Below are 22,180 nucleotides of genomic sequence, written 5' to 3'. Positions count from 1 at the left end.
GTGCCTTTTATGCCCTGTAGTCTTGAGGAATGTGGACTATTCTTCCTTTGGCTGGATGGCTTATGGCATGTCTTGACATTGGGGTGACCTTTTGTGCCAAATTGTAGGCCATGTTTACAGAGCCAATTGGGTGCTGACAAGGTTCAAGGCATGGTGGTCATTGCTGAGATTGCTTTGTGATGATTTCTATGGGGAGAAGTATGTAACACCTCCTGTTATAGGGTGAGGAATGTTTTGCTCCGTGCCATTGAATTTGAATCAATATGTACATTTGTTATGCTTTGGTAGAGTCCCTACAACAAGGAGGTGTCTATAGACATGCTGTTGGTTTTCAATGGTAGGGGGAATCATCCTAAATTTAATTTTTATGTGGGGTACCCAGTGTTTCTTGCACATGTCCATTGTACATGTCCAGCTTTGTCCAGTTTTGTAGTTTGACACCTACACACATGTAGATGTATTTACTACTGGAACTGAGGGTAAACAGTTACTGTGTGTGCTAAGACCCTATAGTTTGACCCTTGTACCAAAAGAATCATCCACATATAACATTGCATAGGGAAAACTGGAAAAGTAGAGAGTCGTTGTATTGTGCTGTCCAGCCTTTTCGAGACGCTTGTTTGAACAAAGAACAAACAACCCCACCAATAAGTTAACCACCAACCAACACCTGACCTCCATGTACCCATTTGTGAGAGCTACCATTGGTTACAAGTTCCTTCTAAAGTGCAAATCCGCCATGTAAACAAGGTGGCCATAACCTCTGACCCCTGCAGCAGGTGGGAGGGTGTATATGTAAGCCAGTGAGCCAGAAAATCCCAGATTGAGAAGGTTGTTTGGCAGGGAATGGTTTTTGTGCAGTGAAACATAAGATTTTCTGCTCTGGGTAGTCTAAAGGTGATCGTGACTGGGAATACAAATGAAGGCAGTGTAAGTTGCCTGTGAAAATGGCTGTAAGATATGGTACATGCATTTGAATTAGAATTGATCCTGTTTCAGTGATACGAGTATGGGTATTTCATGTTATACCTTATATGTATTAGGCCAGGATATTTCCTCAAGATCAATAGCAGTGGTTAGGGTCTCATTTGCATAACTTATTGCATATTACTAGGGCCCAATAATGGTAACTGACTGGAACGTCCCCTCCATTTTGTATGCCATTTTAACAAGCTTAATGCATACTATTGGAAGGCTACATCTAGCGAGGTTGGGATTTTCAGTCAAGTAGGAAATTTAAAGGTGGCATATAGGAAAGGTGACCTCATGTATGTAATGGGGTCATGCTGGCATTAATTACACCAAAGAAGGGGAGAAAATCAGGTAAGAATTGCCTGACCTAAGTAAGGCTTGGATATCAGAATTTTATCTTCTATATCCATCAGAAATAAACCACTTGTTTCTTAGCTTTTGCCAACTGGTACATTTGTATATTAATGCTAAAAGTGCCTTCATAAAAACTGAATTGTGCTGCTCAAAAACGAGCTGAAAATATTTACAAATGTATTCACTGTAGAAATAAAAAGTTTTTCATAAGGTATGACACATAAATCATAATTCAAATCATTCATAAGGTATGAGAAGCTATAAAGTGCATTCTGTGTCAGTTTTATATTTTGTAACAGGAAGATACATGTAACTTAAACATCGATGGTGTAACTTAAGTTAAACATAGATGCTTGTTCTCTGGTTATCTTGTTTGACTGCTTTATACACCCCCCCTCCATGATCAAACAACTATATAAACACACCTCCAGGGGATTTAAAGATCTCTGATCTTTATTTATACCACACCCACTTTAAAAGCCATGCCTGATGTACAGGAATGTTAAAAGGTGCAAGGAGCTTCTTCTTTGTTTTGTTTAGTAGTTGTCAGGAAGAGGAACTTGCTATTTAAAGCTTGGAGGTACTTGCACACTATGTTTTTGCCAAAGTATTCTTATTTTTTTTAAGTACATGTTTAAAGTCATTTACCAGTAACTTTGTATATTAATATATATGTCTGGTGTATATTATGATTACCAAGATGGTACCTCCCCTATTAGCAATATAATGTTACCTTGTTTTCGAAATTCAGGTAATGATATTATTTTCTTTGGGGAGGGGGCATTTATACTAGAGCCTATTTATCATGTACTGCAGACTTAAGCATAATTACTACTAAATTAGTAAACAGCAATTTTGATAATGAGATTATATATCTTCAAATCAGTTCAAATGGGGAAGTTTTACCTTGTGTGTTTTGATACATTTTAGGTGGCCTAACAGATCTTGCATTTATTTATTGCTTCCTTGGAATACTTTCCCTAAAGTCACATGGTGGTAATCAAGGAAGTTGTAACTGAAGAGTTTCAGGTTAAGGATGTCAAGTTTGTATAACCTCCACATGTTATCTTAGCTGTGATTCAATAATAAGCAGAGGTCTAGGTACCACACATTAATGATAGGAAGGGCATGTTCTGTCAACACTTCTCCACTAAAGTTCTCTGAAGGTTGCTGTCGGTTCTGTCAGTCCATGGCCTGTGTAAACTTTCTCTGACCTAGGAGAACTCTGGGGGTTTACTGATAGTTTTGCCTTTCTTCTTTTCCAATTTGGTCTGTTTTGTTGAAAACTGCTGAACAGGGTATACCTTACTGGAAAGTAGAGCTTGTTTCTCTGATGAAAAAGTATCACTGGACTTAATGATAATGGTTTGGGCATACTTGATGTGCAAACGTGGCTGCATAACTTGTCAGAAGTGTCTACAAGGGAAGTTAGTGGTTCTGGTAGGGGTTAAGACATGTAGCTGCTTTGTTGTCTACCTTTGGAAGGTAAGTTCTCTTGCTGTGGTTAAAATGGTTTTTAAATCTGCCATTTGCCTTATTTAGCCTGTAGTATCAGGTAGTTGATAGTTGAACCGTATTGATGGCAGGTCTAATCTAAAATTTGCATGCACTATATCCCACATATGCCAGTACATGTTCAAATAACAACTTATTAAGTTGGAACTGTTAGTAAGTGTTACATTTCTATTACACAAAAATATGTCGAGTACTACTAGCATACAAGACGTAGAAAGGGAGGGGACTGTCTCCCTCCAGCCTACTTAAGTTATAGCTTAGGTAGGAAAGTAGCATTTCATGTCTGTCAGTGTCAGTGAGAGGATTTAATGTGGTAAATTTTTCTCATGTTGCATTTTGTGTTCAGAACCATCCATTTACTCAGGGAGGGGCCAAACGACATGTTAGTAGATAAGATGGGGTAATAAAAATCCTTATCAACTCCTTGATGTGCCTTCTTTCAATTACTTGACCTCAGGGAGGTACCATGCAGGATTAAGAGGGAGGAGAGTATTAATTTTATATATAATATATGGGAATGTAGTTACCCCTTTTCTGGGGACCAATAGCCAATTCAACTTTTCCTTCTGCATAGTATTTGTTTTCTGACCTTTGTCTACCAATTGTGATGTAATTTTTTTATTACGTTGCCTTGCTTCCAGTTAATTTTTCATTTTCACACCTCACATCCCCATAATTCTACTTGGTTGGTTCCTTACAACTCTATTATCTCCACCTACCATTATGTGCCAGCAGATTAGCTGTTGACCATGTGGGAGGGGCATTTATATCACTCCATCTCTCTTGCTGGTTTATTTTGGTCCCTGATAAGTTTCTTATTCAGTTCCTTGGATCTCCAATCAAGGACAGTGTTAGAAAGGTTGGCAAAATCATCCCTTACAAAATCATCCATTTGTACACTAATTGTACCTAACATTGTGATGTTATAAACAACATGGATTAGAATATGACCTTATGATATTTGAATGTGACTGTTTTGATGTTACTATTTTTTATATATGACATATTTGGATGTTTTAAGTCATGGTATTCTTGCAAAATACATCAATTTTTGAAGCAATGATTCCATTTAAAGGAGCTAGCATTAAGGTTGAATAAAATTTGTAGTTCCCCAGAACTATTCATATCAAATGAGGTACATGTAAGGGTTTCTTTTTTAGATGTTTGTCACCACAGTAGATATACATGTCCCAGGTGAGACAAATTGTTTGACACAATGTATTGTAAACGACCATTGTCGTGTGCATTTTAAGCCCAAGGCTAGTTCTGCTGGCTGATTAATTCAGGTACAGACAGGTGGAGATGAAAAGAGTAAGACAATGTGCCATTCATTGGGTCGATGCCCTTTCCAGCTTTCTAAGTCAGTGGTTTGTGAAGGCTTAGTAAGACTATCTATGTAAAGATCTGTTATAGAATAGGTCATTCCAAAGTCATATTTTATACAAGTTGAATGGAGCCTCTGGAGGATTTTATTGATGACTTGTATTTCTTGAGAATATGGAAGTGACTGACAGCAGAAGGAAGTTTAACATTGAAAGATCATTTCATTCTAAAGTATTATAGATATTCCCAAAGATTGATATATTCTTTACATGTTGAATTATTTTGATATATGGACATGTATCATGAATCAGATAACAAGAGCACACGTCAATTTTGATACTATGGTATATCATTATGTTCAAATGAATTTTTGAAAGTGCAGTTAGTGTGCAGAACTGGGCCGTACATGTTACAACTTACAGACAACATGTAGTTTATCCAAACATACTATTACATCTATTATGTGAAGAGTAGATAATTATGGAGTGACATTTCATGTAGGTGCGGTACATTTATTTCTTATCAAGTGATTTACTTGGTGGTAGTTTTAAATGGTCTAGACCTCATTTTTTTTGTAATGTCAGCCCTGAATAAGGTTCTAAGTTTTCATCTGATAGAGAAGTGCTCATACAGAATTGTTGACATGAGATAGATACACTGACAGTATGAGTTTTTGTATTACCTGGCCATTGCCCTATGCAAATTGTCACCAGTGACTATATACATGTAGCCTCAGGGCCTCCCTCCCCCTGAACCATGCATGGCATCTAGACAAAACAGGTTGGACTCGTGCTATACAAAATTATCATTTCTATCTGGGTCATCAGATACATGTAGACATGTGGAGGTTGCACCTATAGTGGTTTTATCTTGTTAACAAAGGGACAGTTTCAAAGGGCATATCCCCAAATTCTTCAGTCAGATATCATTATGTAGGTACGGTGTTGACAGCAGTCCAGAAAAAGGTGTTGTCAGTTCAAATGGGAACAATTTGCTTATTGAAAAGTGAAGAATGTCTGCTTTTGAAAGCTTGCCAAGTTCAGTGCTTTGACATTTATCAGTGATAATGATATGTCATATATGTCTAATAATGTGGCTTGCATTAACATATGGTATCTGTATCACAGAAGGTACAGACTGCCAAATGATCATAAATGCATGTACCATCGCATTGACATGCTCTAAATTAAAGCAATAAGTGCAATTAGTTCTTGTTTAAAATGCAACTTTCCCTTAGCTTGTCTTGTCTTTTACTATATATACAATGTATCATACTGTAACAATAGATTTTATATGTATAGCAAGTATTTAAGTATTGAGGACAAAGCCGCCAGGTTTAATGTTTATTATAGAAAAAAATCAAGGTCTAATGACATATACTTTTTTTTATATCTGGTAACTTTCCATTCATGAACTACAATCATGGTTTGGAGATTTGATTGATTGACAGACTTTATAGGGGATTCTGTCTGTTACCCTATTGATTTTCTTATGTTGAGTTGTCAATACTGAGTACCTTTGTGGTAATAATAGACTGTAGTGGGGTCCTGATGTAAAATAAATCAGTAGTAAATATAGTTTCAATCATTAGTACTTTTACCACTTTAGTCTAGAAATTAAGTGGGGCTTTCATGTCTCTCCTTAATTTAGCTGACTTCTATCTGTTGGATTGTTCTGGTCCAAGACTTCTTACACCGGTCGTTTTCAAGAGCCTTGCTCATTTTAAATAAAATGGTCTCCTGGTCATTTATTGATTTGTGAGAGTCCACTAAACAAGAGAGGGATCTGCAATGTTCGCTCATCTATTTATAGGTGTCTGTGTGGTAAACCTAATGGGATACCACAACGCCTCTGTAGGATGTGGTAGACAATTGTTCATAGTCATGTTCTTCCCAAATGGAATGTGGGCATTGTTCTGGACGATTGCATTGTATCTTGTTGCTACTCTCCAAGCAGAGGTTGATGGGAAAAGTCATGACTTATCCAGCCTTGTCACAAACTTTTAGAGTAGGGGGCTAATAATAAATTAAAATCAGAAAGTAGCAGGCAAGGCGCGTAGCGGCTTGCGGCGAGCCACGAAGTGGCGAGCGGGGGGTAGGTACGGGAGGGGGGCCGGCTGGAAAAATGTAAGTAGGCGGCTAAAATCGCCGCCTGCCGCCTTGTTTTGACAAGGCTGCTATCTTATATGTTGTTTTTTTCCTGTCACTCACAGTCAGCTAATGTTGTTTTGGAGAGTATGTTGTTGCAACATTTTATCATTTTCCCACAGAAATAATAGTTTATGCCAAAATATAAGTGTTTTACATTTAAAACTGTACCTTAAGTTATATAATACTATTACGACATCAGCTGGTAAAAAGCTAAGTGGGTGCAGAGAAAACCCTATCATCAGTATCAATACATCTAGTGAATATTTTATGAGATAGGGTATTTTCCTGTACATAGTGCCTTTGTCCTTGATAATTAACTGGTATGGAAGTGTACTGTACAATTTGACATTTTTTGAAAACTTTTTATTTTTTATTTTTGCCACTTATTATACATATACTAGCAAGTTCATTAATCACAATAAAAATAATTCTTTTTATGTATTTGAAAGATATGCACCCAGGTACGTTATGGTAAAATCTATGTTTATGACATAAACTTGGTAAGGGCCTGAATGGCAAGATAAAAATTAAAGGAAGTACAGTATTGTATACTAGGAAATTAAAAATTCTTCCATGACGTCATTGCTGGGGGTGATCAGGTGTGACTATCAGGTGTTTCAGCATTTGTTAGGACAGGGACTCTTCTGAAAATATATTTCAAACATTTAGAACACGGAATTGCTCCAAACTGTCAGCTGACCACTGAAACAAGTAGGCCCAAATTCATATGCTATATTACCATCTTTTGTGATAGAAATATTGTACCAAAGGTTCAGTGACCCTAGAATATTTTTCATATTGATAAATATGATACTGTTGAACGGTACAGGTGTGAGCTATATCGGGTGTCCAAAGTAGAATGATAGGCTTGTACTGTTGTTGGATGGGTTTCATTTGGGTTTGTTATGTTCAAAAAAAAGGTCCTGAATTTTTAGCTGGGATGTGAACACACTAGGTTTGGGGTGATTTTATGAGTTTTTTTAGACATCCATGAAAAAATGGATAGGAATTTCTTACATGTTGGATGTACAAATTTTGTAGTCATGACTTGTTACCTTTATCTTGAAACATCAATATGTGAGACTTGATACATCTTAGTACTGACTTGTACCTTGAAATTTTATTTCAGAAGTTCACAATGGGAGACACAGAAGTTCTGGCAGATGTGACCAACACTGATCATGATGTGGCCATGAACGGAGACAATGAGGTATGGTTTCTATTTCTAGCCTGAAAACTTTCATTGAAAGCAATTTGTAGGAAAATGTCATCCAATGCTATAAATTTGTGCTTTGTGAAATAATCACATTCTCAATTAGAACTCAACAATTTTTTTACACAATGAGAGATGGTGAATGTCTCTTATTTTGCATTACACCAGCACATTTGGATGGGTCCTGGTTTTTTTTTCAATAATGAATCCGTCCAGCTAGCCTATAACCATAAAGCAAGACTGCATTATTTTGACAAAAAGAAATGAAAATGTGAATACAAGACTGCAATTATGTTTATAAAATGTCAATGGCCTAGTTTTGCTTAATGGTATGCTGCAGATCCATATACAACTGAAAGTACATGTAGCACAGCAATTCCTATTGATGTGTTTGACATCAACATCCTCTCTTCTTGGAATACCTTCATGCCGAAAAGCATTCTTCTAGGAAATATGTTTTTATTGAGGTGTTGCATACGCATGACCTTAGGCGTATGCTGTCTTTTGTACATTTAAGTTTTTTTTATCATTCAACAAAGAAAACAATCATTTATGTTGCTTTGTTGCCTCATCGTTGAATTGCATTTTATTTTATTATAGAAACATGTTAACCCACAAAATATTCTAAGGAGGCTATTATCAAGTATTCATGCATAAAACCATGATTCATGGAAATGCATGTCAAAGACCTAGTCCTGCTATGCACATGAATACTGTTTTTTTTTATGTAGAACTTTCTATAAAAGATAAGCTATAGCTAGAGACTGGGTTGTCTCATTCTAAGTTGTGTACTCATGTCCTGCCAGGTATTTGAGGATGGCAAAGTCTTCACACAGAAGACCTCCATCACTCTGAAGAAGTCGAATGCCTCCTCATCCTCTGCACGATCTGGAAGTCTCTCCGGTGACGAAGACAAGAAAGGGATGAAGCGTGTCAGCAGGTCCTCGCGAACAAGTAGCACCAGTTATGAGAAGAAGAAGAGAGGTATGATTTATTCTATTGATATTGAGTTTCAACATAGGGTTGTCGGCCTAGGTTTAGATGACATACAGGATCTGCACCTTAATAATGTTCATAATTTTTTGTGTGCCAACATTTGGTAATTCGTATCAAACCAACATAATGCTGATCTAGGCAGTACAGAAGGTTATTTGGTGAATAGAATTGGTAAAATGTAACAATAAGAGAAGAGTTGTCAAGTAAATAGTCACCATTAGTGTAAAATGATATACGTCACAAATAATAGAAAAGATATTCCATGTCTACCACATCTTCAGAACACAGTGCCTCATTGTCATCATCATCATCATCAGGTTAGATTGTGTCCAGGGTCGGTTGGTTGGTTGGTTTGCATGTATGCCTGTTGATTGGACAATTGACTTCTCAACAGTTTTTCTTTCTGACTTCTGTCAGGGGTTCTATAGGCCTGGACTTAATTTAGAAGGAAGTAATTGGCTTTTGAGATTTTCTGAGGGGTTCTTCACTATGGTAAGATGAAATGGTCCCTTATAAGTTGCATATAACAAATAATTAAATCATTTTCAATCCTATCACAAAGATAACATGTGGTGGTTGAGAGATGGATGTGAAATTAAAATAGTTTGGTCTGTTGGAGTGCTGAGCCTGTGTACCTAATCTTTATGTTTTCTGGGATGGTTGTGAGGTTACTGATTCTTGCATGATGCTTGTTAACATGAACTAACACTGCCATTACAGAACCTGCACGGCTTGCCCCCAGCGCGTTTGCCAAATTCCAGCAAGCTGACGCAGCGTCCTCCTCCGCCCCCGCCAAGAAAATTAACATCAAGCTGAGCCGCTCTGTGAGGGATCGAGCAAGTGAGACTGACACCACCATGTCTACTGTCAAACAGGCATGTTTTTACACTCACTGTTGTTTTAAAATCATTAAATACTAATAATTTATCAGTGAAGAGTACCTAGTAAGAACTTAGTACCTAGGCAGTGTTTCAGTGACTGTCTGTGACTTTGCTCAGTGTAATAGTACAATAAGGTGGTGACCGAAATGCCAGCTATATGTAGGTATTAACGTGTTGGTTATGTATTTTTCATGATATTTCATTTGAAAAACTCTAGAAAGTGGTTCAGAGTGGGTGGAGGGTTCCAAGTGTACATCCAGCTGCCACCCAATTTTACTTTTTCCCAGAAAGCCCCTAAAAGTAGAGTCAAGTTACAGTATTAACATTTCCCTAGTCATACCTTTTTTGTTGATTGAATATGCTTGTCTGTGTCATAGTCTGTCTTAAATGTATTTTACAGTTTATTTCAAGAGTCTGATTTTCATCTCTATGCCTTATAATCTTTTACCATGGTTTAAGTACGTGATTCAAAGTTAATTTTGTAAACATTTTGTTAAGGTGGTTGTCTTTTAAAGGACAGCATCAGAAAATTTTCAATTCATTATTTTCCAGTAGTTTACTCATTAAAAAGTTGATGTACGTCAATTTTTACATTGATCCGCCTAATATGACCCTGTAGACACGTTTGAACTTCGCGCTCTCCTCCTTTCCCCGCCGCGCTGGCCGATGACGTAATGGCCGCGTTCTGAGAGTCTGACGTCACAGATCCAAAACTTCTAGCCAGCCATTTTGCTCCGTGAACCTCGGTCCTCTCAGCGGTAAATAATCACTCCGCCATTCTGGAGTTCAGTCCGTAGTTGTTGACAATTACTTTCGTGGACCTGTAAGTCGCATTGTGACCTGTCTACGAAGCCATAGTCCCCGGGAGACTAAACATGAATGAGCTTGCCTGCGAGTAAACCGCGCGGCGACGGGACGAAATCAAAACAATGGCGGTGGGGAAGGTTCACGCACCGTGCCATTCTGGACTGTTACAAGAGCGAGTTTGGGTCAATCCTTACCTTCTCCTTTCCAGACAGCACAGCGATAATTACACGTAAGCTTCCACGAATTTTGGTTGAATTCACAGTTGTCCAACTGGCAGTGACATTAAAAAAAAAAAGAAACATTTTCCTCTGACAACATCGGACGATCCCCTTTTCGCGCCGAAACATACATACAAAACAGGCCGGCATTGTGAATGGCGCGAAATGTCGGCTTCGTTTCAGAGTCCGTCTTTTATTTTGATGGAACACCCAACAATCTCCGCCAAAGCTACATGATTGAAAAACCGGACAGTGCAGATAATTTACCTGAGAAACAGAAAATAAAGTGAGAGGCGAGGCGTAACTCGCTCGAATCTGTACAAGTTGCAGTGCTATCTGTTTCGGCACGATAAGGGGATCGTTCGATATGTAGTGATCAAGGGTATGTTGTCAGAGAAAAATGTTTCTTTTTTTTTAATGTCACTGCCAGTTGGACAACTGTGAGTTCAACCAAAATTCGTGGAAGCTTACGTGTAATTATCGCTGTGCTGTCTGGAAAGGAGAAGGTAAGGATTGACCCAAACTCGCTCTTGTAACAGTCCAGAATGGCACGGTGCGTGAACCTTCCCCACCGCCATTGTTTTGATTTCGTCCCGTCGCCGCGCGGTTTACTCGCAGGCAAGCTCATTCATGTTTAGTCTCCCGGGGACTATAGCTTCGTAGACAGGTCACAATGCGACTTACAGGTCCACGAAAGTAATTGTCAACAACTACGGACTGAACTCCAGAATGGCGGAGTGATTATTTACCGCTGAGAGGACCGAGGTTCACGGAGCAAAATGGCTGGCTAGAAGTTTTGGATCTGTGACGTCAGACTCTCAGAACGCGGCCATTACGTCATCGGCCAGCGCGGCGGGGAAAGGAGGAGAGCGCGAAGTTCAAACGTGTCTACAGGGTCATATTAGGCGGATCAATGTAAAAATTGACGTACATCAACTTTTTAATGAGTAAACTACTGGAAAATAATGAAATGAAAATTTTCTGATGCTGTCCTTTAATTGTAACAATCCATGTCCCTTACAGTTATTAGGCCTTTCCAGTTTGAGTCATAGTCATAGCCATTTACCTATGGTATCTTGCAGTTTGTTTGTAAGTTGCTAGGAGCGCACATTTTGGCTTAAGCCTTACCCCCATAGGAGTCATAAAATAAACCTTGCCACCTGTTGCATGTACTGATTGTGCACTTGTGCCATAGGTAACAAACTGCTACCACCTGTGTGCATGGGCCAGCATAAGATGCACACCTGTCTTAGTTATTTATGTTGTTTGATTCAAGAAGAATGAATTGTTCAGGGGTGGACTATTTCTTTCATTATCATGGAAGCTCATCTGTGTTGGTAGTCATCATAGTGCAGTGCTCAACTTTCTTTCAACATTCTAGTTATCTCCTTTGTGATTCATTGTTTTGTCTTGGTTGCTTTGACATTTGTGAATACATGTGAACAGCCCAACCTGTTTTTCTGGGAAGAGGTAATGAAATCTGTGAAGACTGATTTGAATGGCCTCTAGTGTTTTCCTTCCTTGTGATTGGTCGCACTTGGTTGGAAAGGAGAAACAGACGGTACCTGTCACAAAGGCGTGGCTTCCGAGGATAATTTCATTTGAACACGATACTATAGGGGCAAGGCTAATACTGAGGGGGGGGGGGAACATTAGGTTATTTATGACCTTTTTTTTTACTGATACACATTTAGTGTTAAAATATTATGTGTTCATCGAATGAAAGGAAGTTGTTATTCCAGCAGAATGCTTAGATTGTAATACAATGTAGACTGTGTCTTGCTCAGAATTATGTCTGCATAGTTATTTTCTGATACACCCCTCTTTGAATAGTATACGCTGCCAGTTGACCCTTATTTTCAGTTTGTTGGCAATTTGGACATTCACAAGAAAAAAAGGTGTTTTATCCCAGAATGCATGCCTAATGGCTTAGTTATAGCTTTCCCATTCCTATTGGTCGATGCATTGCTAAATTTTTGTGATCACCCAAACATGCAGTCCAGGCGTCGAGGAAGGATTTATCGATTAAGGGTAAGTTTTTGATGTTGCCTATTCATGAGCTTTTTTTACTACGGAAGGTCACTAGGTTGTGCCGTTTGTTTTTGTGGGAGCCAGTTGAGTGTTGTAATGTTGTAAGCTGTAGTCATGTTTGCATTCTTGCTAACAGTCTTGTTGTGTTTGTCGCCAAGTTCTACCAACCCAAGAAATTAGGCAACACTAAACAACTTCTGTAGTTGTGTCAAATGCCTCTACCTTGTACCAGATTTTTTTTTAAGCTTTCAAAATCGAACAGGAACCTTAGAGGTTTTCATTGGCGAGGATTGCAACAGAAGGCTACATTGGGTGCGCCAGTGTGCCGTTACGGGTGAGGATTACATGCAAATGTAATCGAGCTCGGTGCACTGAAACTGAGCGTATCTGAAGTGAGAACAGGCTGTATTATGTTACCTGCAGCTTAGCTCATGGAAAGAGTGTGCTGCCGCCGTTTGTGCAGTATTAGCAGAGTGTTTGTTAGTTTTGAACTTACTCAACCTCACCACAGGTGCAAATACTACATGAACGTCAAGGTAGTAAAAAGACCTGGCAAGAATTAAGGGGGTTAAAACAACTAGAGGTACAGCTAAGTAGTTCAACAAGGAATCTTGTTCTTTTCTTAGTTTAACTTTAATCTTCCTCTTGTCTTGAGGAGCCTTGAATTTTCAGTTGGATCCTTTATGTGAATCTTTGGATAAATTGTTCATTCTATAATTTTTAAGTTTCCCCAAGTCCCATTCATAATTTCACATGTAAAATCATGAAAAATTTGGAAGAAATATTCCATCAAATTTCAAATACGTGTATCCTTGCTCCAGCAACGTCAGACTAATTACAGTGGTCCTGACTACTTGTCTCATTTTTACTCTAGCTCTGACGTCAGTTGAAGAAAACACCCCCTCTCAGAATGGGTATGGCCCAGTTTCCCACCCAAAACATGCCTGTTGTCATATACTGTTTATATACCCTTTGTTTGTCGTGGTCTTAATTTTCACCAATCAATAGCTACCTGTGAAATGTTATTGTTGAATACCTTAAGACTTGCAGGTAAATCAAACTCTCCCTAGGAAAGGACTACCCCCGGCACTATTCATGCTTGATAGCCCTCCCTTGTTCTCCATTGTCTTGGTGCCTGTGTGCCCGGCACAAAAACTCAACATTCACGGGCACTGATTGAATCAGGGGTAACGGTCAGTCAAAGGCCCTTCAATCCGCCACTCGGGAAACAATGAGAGCCGAGGCAGCAGCGAAGAAAATGACGGGGCAAACATACAACCCGTTTGCCATCATTTGTTGTGGGACTAAAAGGAAGCTGAAAATGTTCGGCGACAAGGTAAACTGTCAAACTACTTTTCACAAGTTTTGACATGCTTTTTTGCTGTAGGTAAAGTGCATGAAAACTGTCGTGTGGAACTATTAAAAGTTGAAGGTCGCTTATCGGTTTGGAGGTACTGTTGTTTTAGTGAGTGGTTTGACTTTTTTGATGGTTTTGTTAAAGGAATGGGTGACTAGTCAAGGATACTGGTAGTTTTTTCTGTGAATGTGTGTGGTCAAATTGACTAAATTCCTGAGCCATTTTCGTCTGAACCTTGCCCCATGTGTTTACTGAAAACAGAGGGCAATCAAACACTATAGTTCATGACCACACCCAGCACACCTGTGTGTCTGGGTCGGAAAAAGAGACAAAAAAAGCTTATTTTGTGCCTGGAAAAAATTTGTTCTTTTCTTCTTAACCTTGCCGTAGTCAGCACGAGTGTCTGCGGGGGCGTAGGCCGGTTTTGTTGGCTTGCATTTGAACCATAATTACAAATATCCGTGACTCAACGGAGGTGAATTTTCCGCCATTGTTTTCTACTGGGGCAGGATATCCACCGACAACAGTGCTCATAAATGCGGGGTATAGAAATGTTGTAACTTTAGCCGGCACTTTGGGGCACTTGAGGGTTGATGGAGTGCATTTTGTGATCGCCCTGTTAAATATGGTACCACCTATATGTATAGAAAACATAGTATTCAAGTACATGTAATCTCTCTGAAGCATGGCGTAATGCAGATGTAAAGTTAAAGAAAAAAGTCTTGAAATACAAGGCCTCTTTTCTTGTGAATGTGTATTAATGTTTAACAAATTGGTGACGATTTATGACTTTCTTTTAGGAGGTAATCAAATCATGGTTCCAGAGCTACTCACTTCTTTCTTATCAGATGTTGTAATATTGTCAAGCATCGAGTTATTCAAAGTCTCTTTGCTGAATTATTGCTATGTAATTATGGCCTGGCATTGCATTACAAGTAAGATAGCTTTAGATTAGTGTACTATAACTTACATGTTCTTTCAGGCAAGTCAACAGTATCAGTAAAATGTTACATGTACTACAGTAATCAGCTCCTGTTGTGTGAAGCAGACTTTGTTAAGTAAACTTTTCATGGCAAGATTGCTAGATAACATGTCTGCTTTGAACTAACTATATGTGAATGTATACCTTTAATAAGAGTTCATAATTTTGCTAATTCTAGATAACATTTACTAATTTCCCGAGCCATGTCCCTGTAGTCAAGGTATAGGACATATACACTATGATTGTTCCAATTTTCCAAGCTTACTACCTGTTACAGTGAGAGGGTACCAAGAAATGAGATACTTTTGTTTGTTCAGTTGTGCGGTCAATTTACAAAAGGGGATTAGTCAATTTAACATGAAAAGGTTTGGGGTGCAAGGACCACATTTCTGGGTGGTCCTGAAAACATCCCTCAACCAAGTCACATTTTTCTGTGCCTTGTTAACGTATCATGACATTGTCTAAAGGCATGTTCCAAGATAAGGTTTTGATTTACAGACAGGGAGTTGCCCAGCAGTACACTGCATACTGATAAGAAAGTAAACAATCACTAGTATTAGCTACACACACATTACATTGTGATAGACAGTTCATAAGTTACTTTTTTGAGATGGTGAAAAGTTTGTTGGCCCTTGTGACCAGGTCAGAAAGAATTGGGGAGGGGGTAATATGGAATATACAAACCATCCATTGTGTATGAAAGGAAATCTGTGCTTCCAGGTGCTTTTTCTAGCCAACAGCTTCAACTTAATGGTGATGAACACGTATCAGAAATAAAGTATAGTTTCATGTTAAGTATTAACATGGCTTAAGATATTTCTCAGATATATTACAGTTTTTAGAGTTATAGCAAAGTTTACTCGGCAATGCACAGTCAATTACATGTATGTCAGTTACCATCTTGTTTAAGTTTTGATGCTAATTGTGGTTCATCAAAAATGATGTAATTTTCTCTGTTTGTTCTTCAGATCCAAGACTCATCAGACAAGTGTAAGACATGTGGGAAGAGGGTATATCCGGTGGAGAAGCTTGTTGCAGACAAGAACGTCTACCACAACACCTGCTTCAAGTGTGCTGAATGCAACAGGACTCTTAGGTACCCAAAACATGGCCGTAATCCATTGAGCTGTCTAGTAACCATTTAAGATACAAAAATAAGATTCAATATCATAAGATATTTTTGTGCATTGCAATGAAAGTAAGTAACAATATATCAAAATGGAAAGAAAAATTCAGTCATCTCGAAATATTTGGCTTTCAATCACTGACAAAAAAGTTGTCTTCCTTGATAGGACAAAATAATTTATCAACTGTCATCGGGGGCAGAATTTAAAAAGAATTTGTATTTTGCTTCATAATATACAAAATGTCAAAATTATTGTCTGCATAATTGGGAAATTATTCTGTCCTTTCTGGCACTACATGTAGTTCACCTAGTTCCTCAGGCATGCATTGGTAAACACATTGATTATATGCAAACAGTAGCAGGACAATCCACAGATCATCTAAAACTCAGGAAAACTATTTTAGGGGACATTTTGGTCTATAAGACAAGCCAATAACACCACCCAGTCCTCATATAACTTATAAGCTATGGTGATGACAAAGGCAACTTTATAGGAGTGTCTGTTGACATATAACCCAATAGCTAACGAGCCCTGACATTTTTATGGTGCTGTTTGCAAACAGGGTGGGTACGTACGCCTCCATCGACGGAGCCATCTACTGCAAGCCCCACTTCCAGCAGCTGTTCAAGCTAAAGGGCAACTATGATGAGGGCTTCGGCAAAGAGAGGGCGGTCAAGAAGTGGCCTGCAGCCCAGGGTAAGTAAACATCAACAAATAAACTAAAACAAAACGCCAAGCAAGAACATACACAACATACTTTCACGGTCACGTTTTAACCCTATAGCTAGAAGAGAGGTAAATTAGGTAAAAGACACGACTTGCTGTCCGTACCTTAATTAGTATTGACAGTCATGCCTACCCTACATGTGTTTAGTGTGCTACTGTACAAACCAATACTTTCCTTGCCATTAGGTTGCACTAAGAAAACATCTTGTACACAACTGGTGTGTTTGTGACTGACTTTTTTGAGGGGCCAAATGACCACTTTTACTCTGGCTATGCTTGCACAGGTTGATTTGATTTTGCTTCCACTAATGACTTAACAACTTGGCATGCTTATTAAGCAAACTACACGAACAATAGGATATATGCAGTAACTTTTTTAAAATTTAAAGTCCTCTCTTATTTAAAGGACATGAATTGACTTTTGATAGAAGGATCTGTGAAAGTCTGGCACATGAAATTGTTCACTACTATTTGAAGTAAATTACGTTTTACATAACACAAACATGCCTGCTGACCTGTAAATTAAAGTTGAGAACGGGAGAAAAAGGTTAGTGGGGTGGGGTGGAAGTTAATTTCATTAGGATCACAGGAAAATTCTTGAACGAAAAGAGTTTAATGCCTAGATATGATGAGGCACACACAGTCTTTCGGCTATTTTCCAATATTGTAAGGGAAGGGTAGTGTATTCTGATCTCAGTAGCTGTACACGTCTTGTCTTCTTTGGTAACCAATTAGATTTAGAGTACAAACAGTGAAGGCAACTAAGGCAGGAGGGCAGGGGAATGGGACAAGTGTGCCTTTGTGTTGTAGTGAAGCATAGGCTGAAGGTTTTACCCCCCACAATAGCTTGTCTCACACAGATTAGGAGCAGAGAGCTGGCATTCTATAGAGGCATTGTGAAAGGCAAGTTCAAAGGGCTAGTTCATTAAGCTCAGTCAGAGGGCTAGTTCATCTAGATTTTAGTTAGAGGGAGGTTGAGAATTGTTTGTGTATCCCACCATCATTGTTACCTTTCCCAAGAAGGTTATATTTTAGGTGCCATTTGTGCGTGTGTTTGTGGATAGCATAACATAAAAAGCCGTGAATGGATCTTAATGATATTTGCTGGGTTGATAGGGGTCGGGAAAATGAAAGCCAAGTTCAATAATGGGTTTCCTTAATGTAGAGCAATGGTATGGAATAGTGTTTGTCATTCCTTTTTTGTAGCCATAAGTTTGTGGGTTTGATTAGATTGTCACTCCGTTGTTATGGGTTTCTCTTCAACTGGACGCCAAGCTATTTCATGTTAGTTGGCATCATTAGTTACACCTTGAGCTTATTGAAGAACCCACCTCTCTAATCAAGTGGTATAGAACAACCACAAACATTGTTGTGTTTGTGCAACCCTTTTATTCAGATTCAAAATGACTAACTTAATATGTATATTGCCCCTAATATGCAACATGCTAAAATTTCAGCAAGGCTACACATTGTTGAGGGAGAGTCATAGATAGATTAAGTCATATACATATAGACAGATATATACACATATATGGGTGAGAATGTTCATCAAAGTAGTTTCTCCTGCTGCCAGACACATTAGGGTAGACCAATACAGGCCGCTGACGTACAGGACTGCCCACTCTGTCACCATGGTTACCAGTGTCTCACATCCCAGTGTGTGTTTATAACAGCACCTTTCTTGTGTCTGAATTAGTGAGGCTAGTAAAGGAGTTTTCAGACTGTTAAACTATGCGTTTAGACAGCTTTGAACTGCGCTGAAAACCCTTTTGAATCTGTATAGTGTTGACAAGGCTAAGTTATGCGGTGTTGTGTAATGGGCTGGTAGTACTAGCTTTATTACATGTATGCCTCTGCAAAGCATGCTTGATGTAGGGAAGAAGAAATTGATACAAAAAGGCCCTCATACACAGTCACAAAGTTATAAAGCAAATCATGGAGATACAGGTAGCAAGGAAAGAATTTGTGTGTTCCAGGAAAGCAGGTATCTAATTTGTAAAGCCACATGCTTCTGATTACGTTGCTCGGTTGCTGTTCTGTCAAGTAGTATCCAGATGCCAAGTGTAGTTTTTAGTTGTTATGTTTTTTTTCAACAAAATTTTAGTGTTATCTTTATATCCATAATAGAAGAAGTTTTCATCTTGTAAACATGCGTAAGGATGTGCAAATGTGAATAGTTGCCAGGCTGAGGAACTCAGATATATCACAGATGAGTTTTCATTCAGATGCAGATATCTTAGTAAGGCTTGTGGTGTTTTTGTTTTGAAAATGATAGAGATGGCTTTAAAATCAAATGCATTATGCATGATATGATGATTGTTATTTGTTATATTCATCAGGTGACCTTCCCCAAGACAACCTTCCCAAGGCTGAGGAACCTGCCAAGAAGCAGCGCAGGGGAAGGGATGGAGATGCAGGTGAGAATCACCTTAAGTAGTTTTATTCTATAGATTCAATTGTTAGTTATACATGTAATACTATGTACTTGTACAGGTGTGTATTAGTTAGTAGATGTAAGCTCTGAAGTACTACTATAAGGTATTGCCCTTCCACAAGAAGATCCATGTGCTACGATAAATGTCTGTTTACCTGACAGTGTATGTACATTTGTAGATGAATCTGATGATGACAAAGAGGAACAGGAAACCCCTTCATCTGACAAGAGTATGTTGTATAGGATAGCATTAAACTGAACTTACTGTTGCTTTCTTTCACTCTCACAAAGAGTATCTATTTTTTCCTTTAGTATAGGGTAGTAAGGTTGAATTGCATGTGGTGTTGTCTTTTTTTAATGTACTATGTAGAAATGTACTATGTAATATACGTAGAAATTACTGTAAATGCATTTAAGTTCGCGGGGATTTAATTTCGCGGTAGCGGGAAAAGGGACTTTTCGCGGTGGATTTAAGTTCGCGGTAACACCATAGACTGCAATCTAATATCATAATAGAAAAATGTTCGCGGTGGTTTTAAATTCACGGTAAAGTGGTCACCGCGAAAACCGCGAACATTAATCCACCGCGAACATTTCTGCATTTACAGTATAAGATAGCAAATAGGTCAAACCAAACTAATTGTTGCTTTTTCTCAATTTCATGAAGGGTATCTATTTTTCCTTTAGTATAGGGGAGTAAGGTTGATATTCATGTGATGTTTTGCCTTATATGTAGAAATGTAGTATGCATAGAAAATCTATATGCTTATTCCATAAGCAATTGTAGCATAAAGAATGCTTTCCGTATTTAGGTGCAGGTGATGACAACAAAGAAGAAAAAATGACAAGTGCAGCACCAGTTACTAACAAGAGTATGTTCACCATTTTTAAATTAATTTCTACACTTCTCTTTTGCATGGTGGTGGTTGGAAATGGTGTAACTTGTGAATGTGTATTAGCTTCCCCCGTTAGAGGACAGTTACAGCGGCGTTCGCGCCATAGTTAACACCCGTCACTGACGCTGACGATTTCTGACGCGTCACTGACGATTTCTGACGGACATTATTCCGTCACAGCATTTTTCTGACGCGTCACTGACGGAGACTGTCGCTTTTCTGACTGGTCAGCGTTATCAAATGACGAACCATTCATATGCAGGCCGCGGTAACATCACAGATTAGTGGGAGGAGAAGTAATTTGCGTCATGGTGCGCAGAAACTTGCCGATACGAAAACTGAACAGCGGAAAGAGACGGCGATCTTGCCTGCATTTGAGTAGATCGAATTATACAGACATTTTCTTCTGTTACTGCTTGCTAAGAGTGGAGCTGTTTTATCTTACTTTATCAATTACTTATTTTGCTCATTAGCTCTTCATTTGCCTGTTAATTATTGTTGTTGATTTTATCACGAAAGTATCATTCCTCGATAAAACTCCCGGCCGGGAGGTAGTGTAACGTTACATTTGCAAAAAAATCGGAGCAAAATTGTCAACAGCAATCATGTTCAAAACATCTCGTAGTAAAAGAGTTCTGTGGTCGGGAAACATTCTCCGGATACCTATTTCTTTGAATAGAATAAAGGTGAATTCAAAAAGTCAACCCGAAGAACGCGGAAATATATATTTTTTTTTTGCAACGCAAAGCGCTAAGCACGCCCGTCGGTCAAACACTGGCGGCAGACAAAACAAGCGAGCTGCAGGCCATAATCGACTACAACAATACATTTTTGGCTGGGCTACCTTCATATAATTATTGTGCAAGACGTTATATACTCCATTTTAGATGATATGTAAGTTATCCTACACCATGTACATACAAATGTTCTTTTTTTTTTAATTTGTATTGTTTATGTGTTTGTCAGCAGGGCTAGCCCTTTGTAATAGCCATAGGCTAGTTGGGCAGCCCTGGCTGTGTGTTCGGTGCAGCCAAACCAATAAATAAATAAATAAAAATATCATATAAGTTCGAGTCCCGGTATTTTTAAGTTAAATACGGCGTAAACTTCAACTGAAAACTTTGCCGTTTAGCTGCTCCATTACGGACGACGGGCCCACCATTGCGTAACAGTATGTAAATATTACATGACGCTTGCAGGAATTACGTCTATGGCTATGTTTATATCAGTGAATTTAACGGCACAGCACTGAAAAAAGGAGTTCTCTGTCTAATAATCCGCTTTGAAGAGGTTTTGGTGTGTTTTTATCGAAGATTTTGCCGCCGAATTTGTCAGCGATCGGGAACATCCGCACGCACGCGGAAAACCTACGAATTTTGATAGGAATATCTTTGCACCATTAACGTTCGACAAATACATACCTGGAATGGTGGAGCTATTTTAGAGCTACTTCGTCCTCGCTTCCTATTAATTATAACCAAAGATTCTATAGTGAGACAATTTTCTCCTCGGTATGACACGCGCAGTCGGTGTGTACACGCCGTAATTACGATGTCACAGCCGAGGATAGAGTTTTGTGTGGCGTTTAGAAAGTGGGAAATGTTGTCAATCTTTGTGGTTTGGGGTGAAAATATGAGGCCTGCATTGTTAAAATCAAAATCAATAGATGTTTTGTGCATGTGAATATGTTTATTAGATGTTCAGATACCGGTAGAATTGTAGCAAAAATGGGTCTGACCCGGGCTCCCACCGCGCCGCTCAATTGATTGACACATGCGGCCGGGGCGCGGCTTCTTTGAGTTTCACCAAGGACCTTGGTTTGGCGGCATTCTCAAAGAACGGGCCCGCGGGTACTGTACTTGATAGCCCGGCGTGGCAAAATGTGCAATAAAGGTCTTCATTCATTTATTGTAAGAACAATCAGCACGGTGCATGTTTTTCCACCGTGTTTGATTTTTTTTCTTGGTTTATTCTACTTGATAGCGATATTTAGTGTCGATGAATATATTTTGAATATTTTTGAACGACATGTATCGTAAACCCACATCGTTATAGCCTGGTATCCAGCCGTAATGATAGCTCCCGAGGCTCTACTCTCCTCTTCTCCTTTCCTATCTAGTCCGTACGTGGCACGTAATATTCTACGTTGTTTCAAAATAAGTTCCAGGATCCGCTATCCAATGTCGAGGGGGGCCTCA

General features: G+C 38.8%; 1 protein-coding gene across 2 annotated transcripts in view; it reads left to right on the top strand.

The window, feature by feature from the left end:
* The window catches only part of LOC118403252 (serine/arginine repetitive matrix protein 2-like), a 47,554-nt gene that overhangs the window by 4,795 nt on the left and 20,579 nt on the right, over window positions 1-22,180 (top strand). For both annotated transcript variants that reach the window (XM_035801860.1, XM_035801859.1), the window contains exons 2-9: window positions 7,444-7,524; window positions 8,334-8,511; window positions 9,244-9,398; window positions 15,768-15,895; window positions 16,489-16,622; window positions 18,992-19,069; window positions 19,266-19,316; window positions 19,899-19,958. In XM_035801860.1, coding sequence (XP_035657753.1) covers window positions 7,453-7,524; window positions 8,334-8,511; window positions 9,244-9,398; window positions 15,768-15,895; window positions 16,489-16,622; window positions 18,992-19,069; window positions 19,266-19,316; window positions 19,899-19,958 — 856 coding nt within the window. In that variant the 5' untranslated portion in view covers window positions 7,444-7,452. The remainder of the gene's footprint in view (window positions 1-7,443; window positions 7,525-8,333; window positions 8,512-9,243; window positions 9,399-15,767; window positions 15,896-16,488; window positions 16,623-18,991; window positions 19,070-19,265; window positions 19,317-19,898; window positions 19,959-22,180) is intronic.

Source organism: Branchiostoma floridae, chromosome 16 (assembly GCF_000003815.2).
Source record: "Branchiostoma floridae strain S238N-H82 chromosome 16, Bfl_VNyyK, whole genome shotgun sequence".
NCBI lineage: Eukaryota > Metazoa > Chordata > Leptocardii > Amphioxiformes > Branchiostomatidae > Branchiostoma > Branchiostoma floridae.
This window is presented reverse-complemented; position numbering and strand designations above follow the sequence as displayed.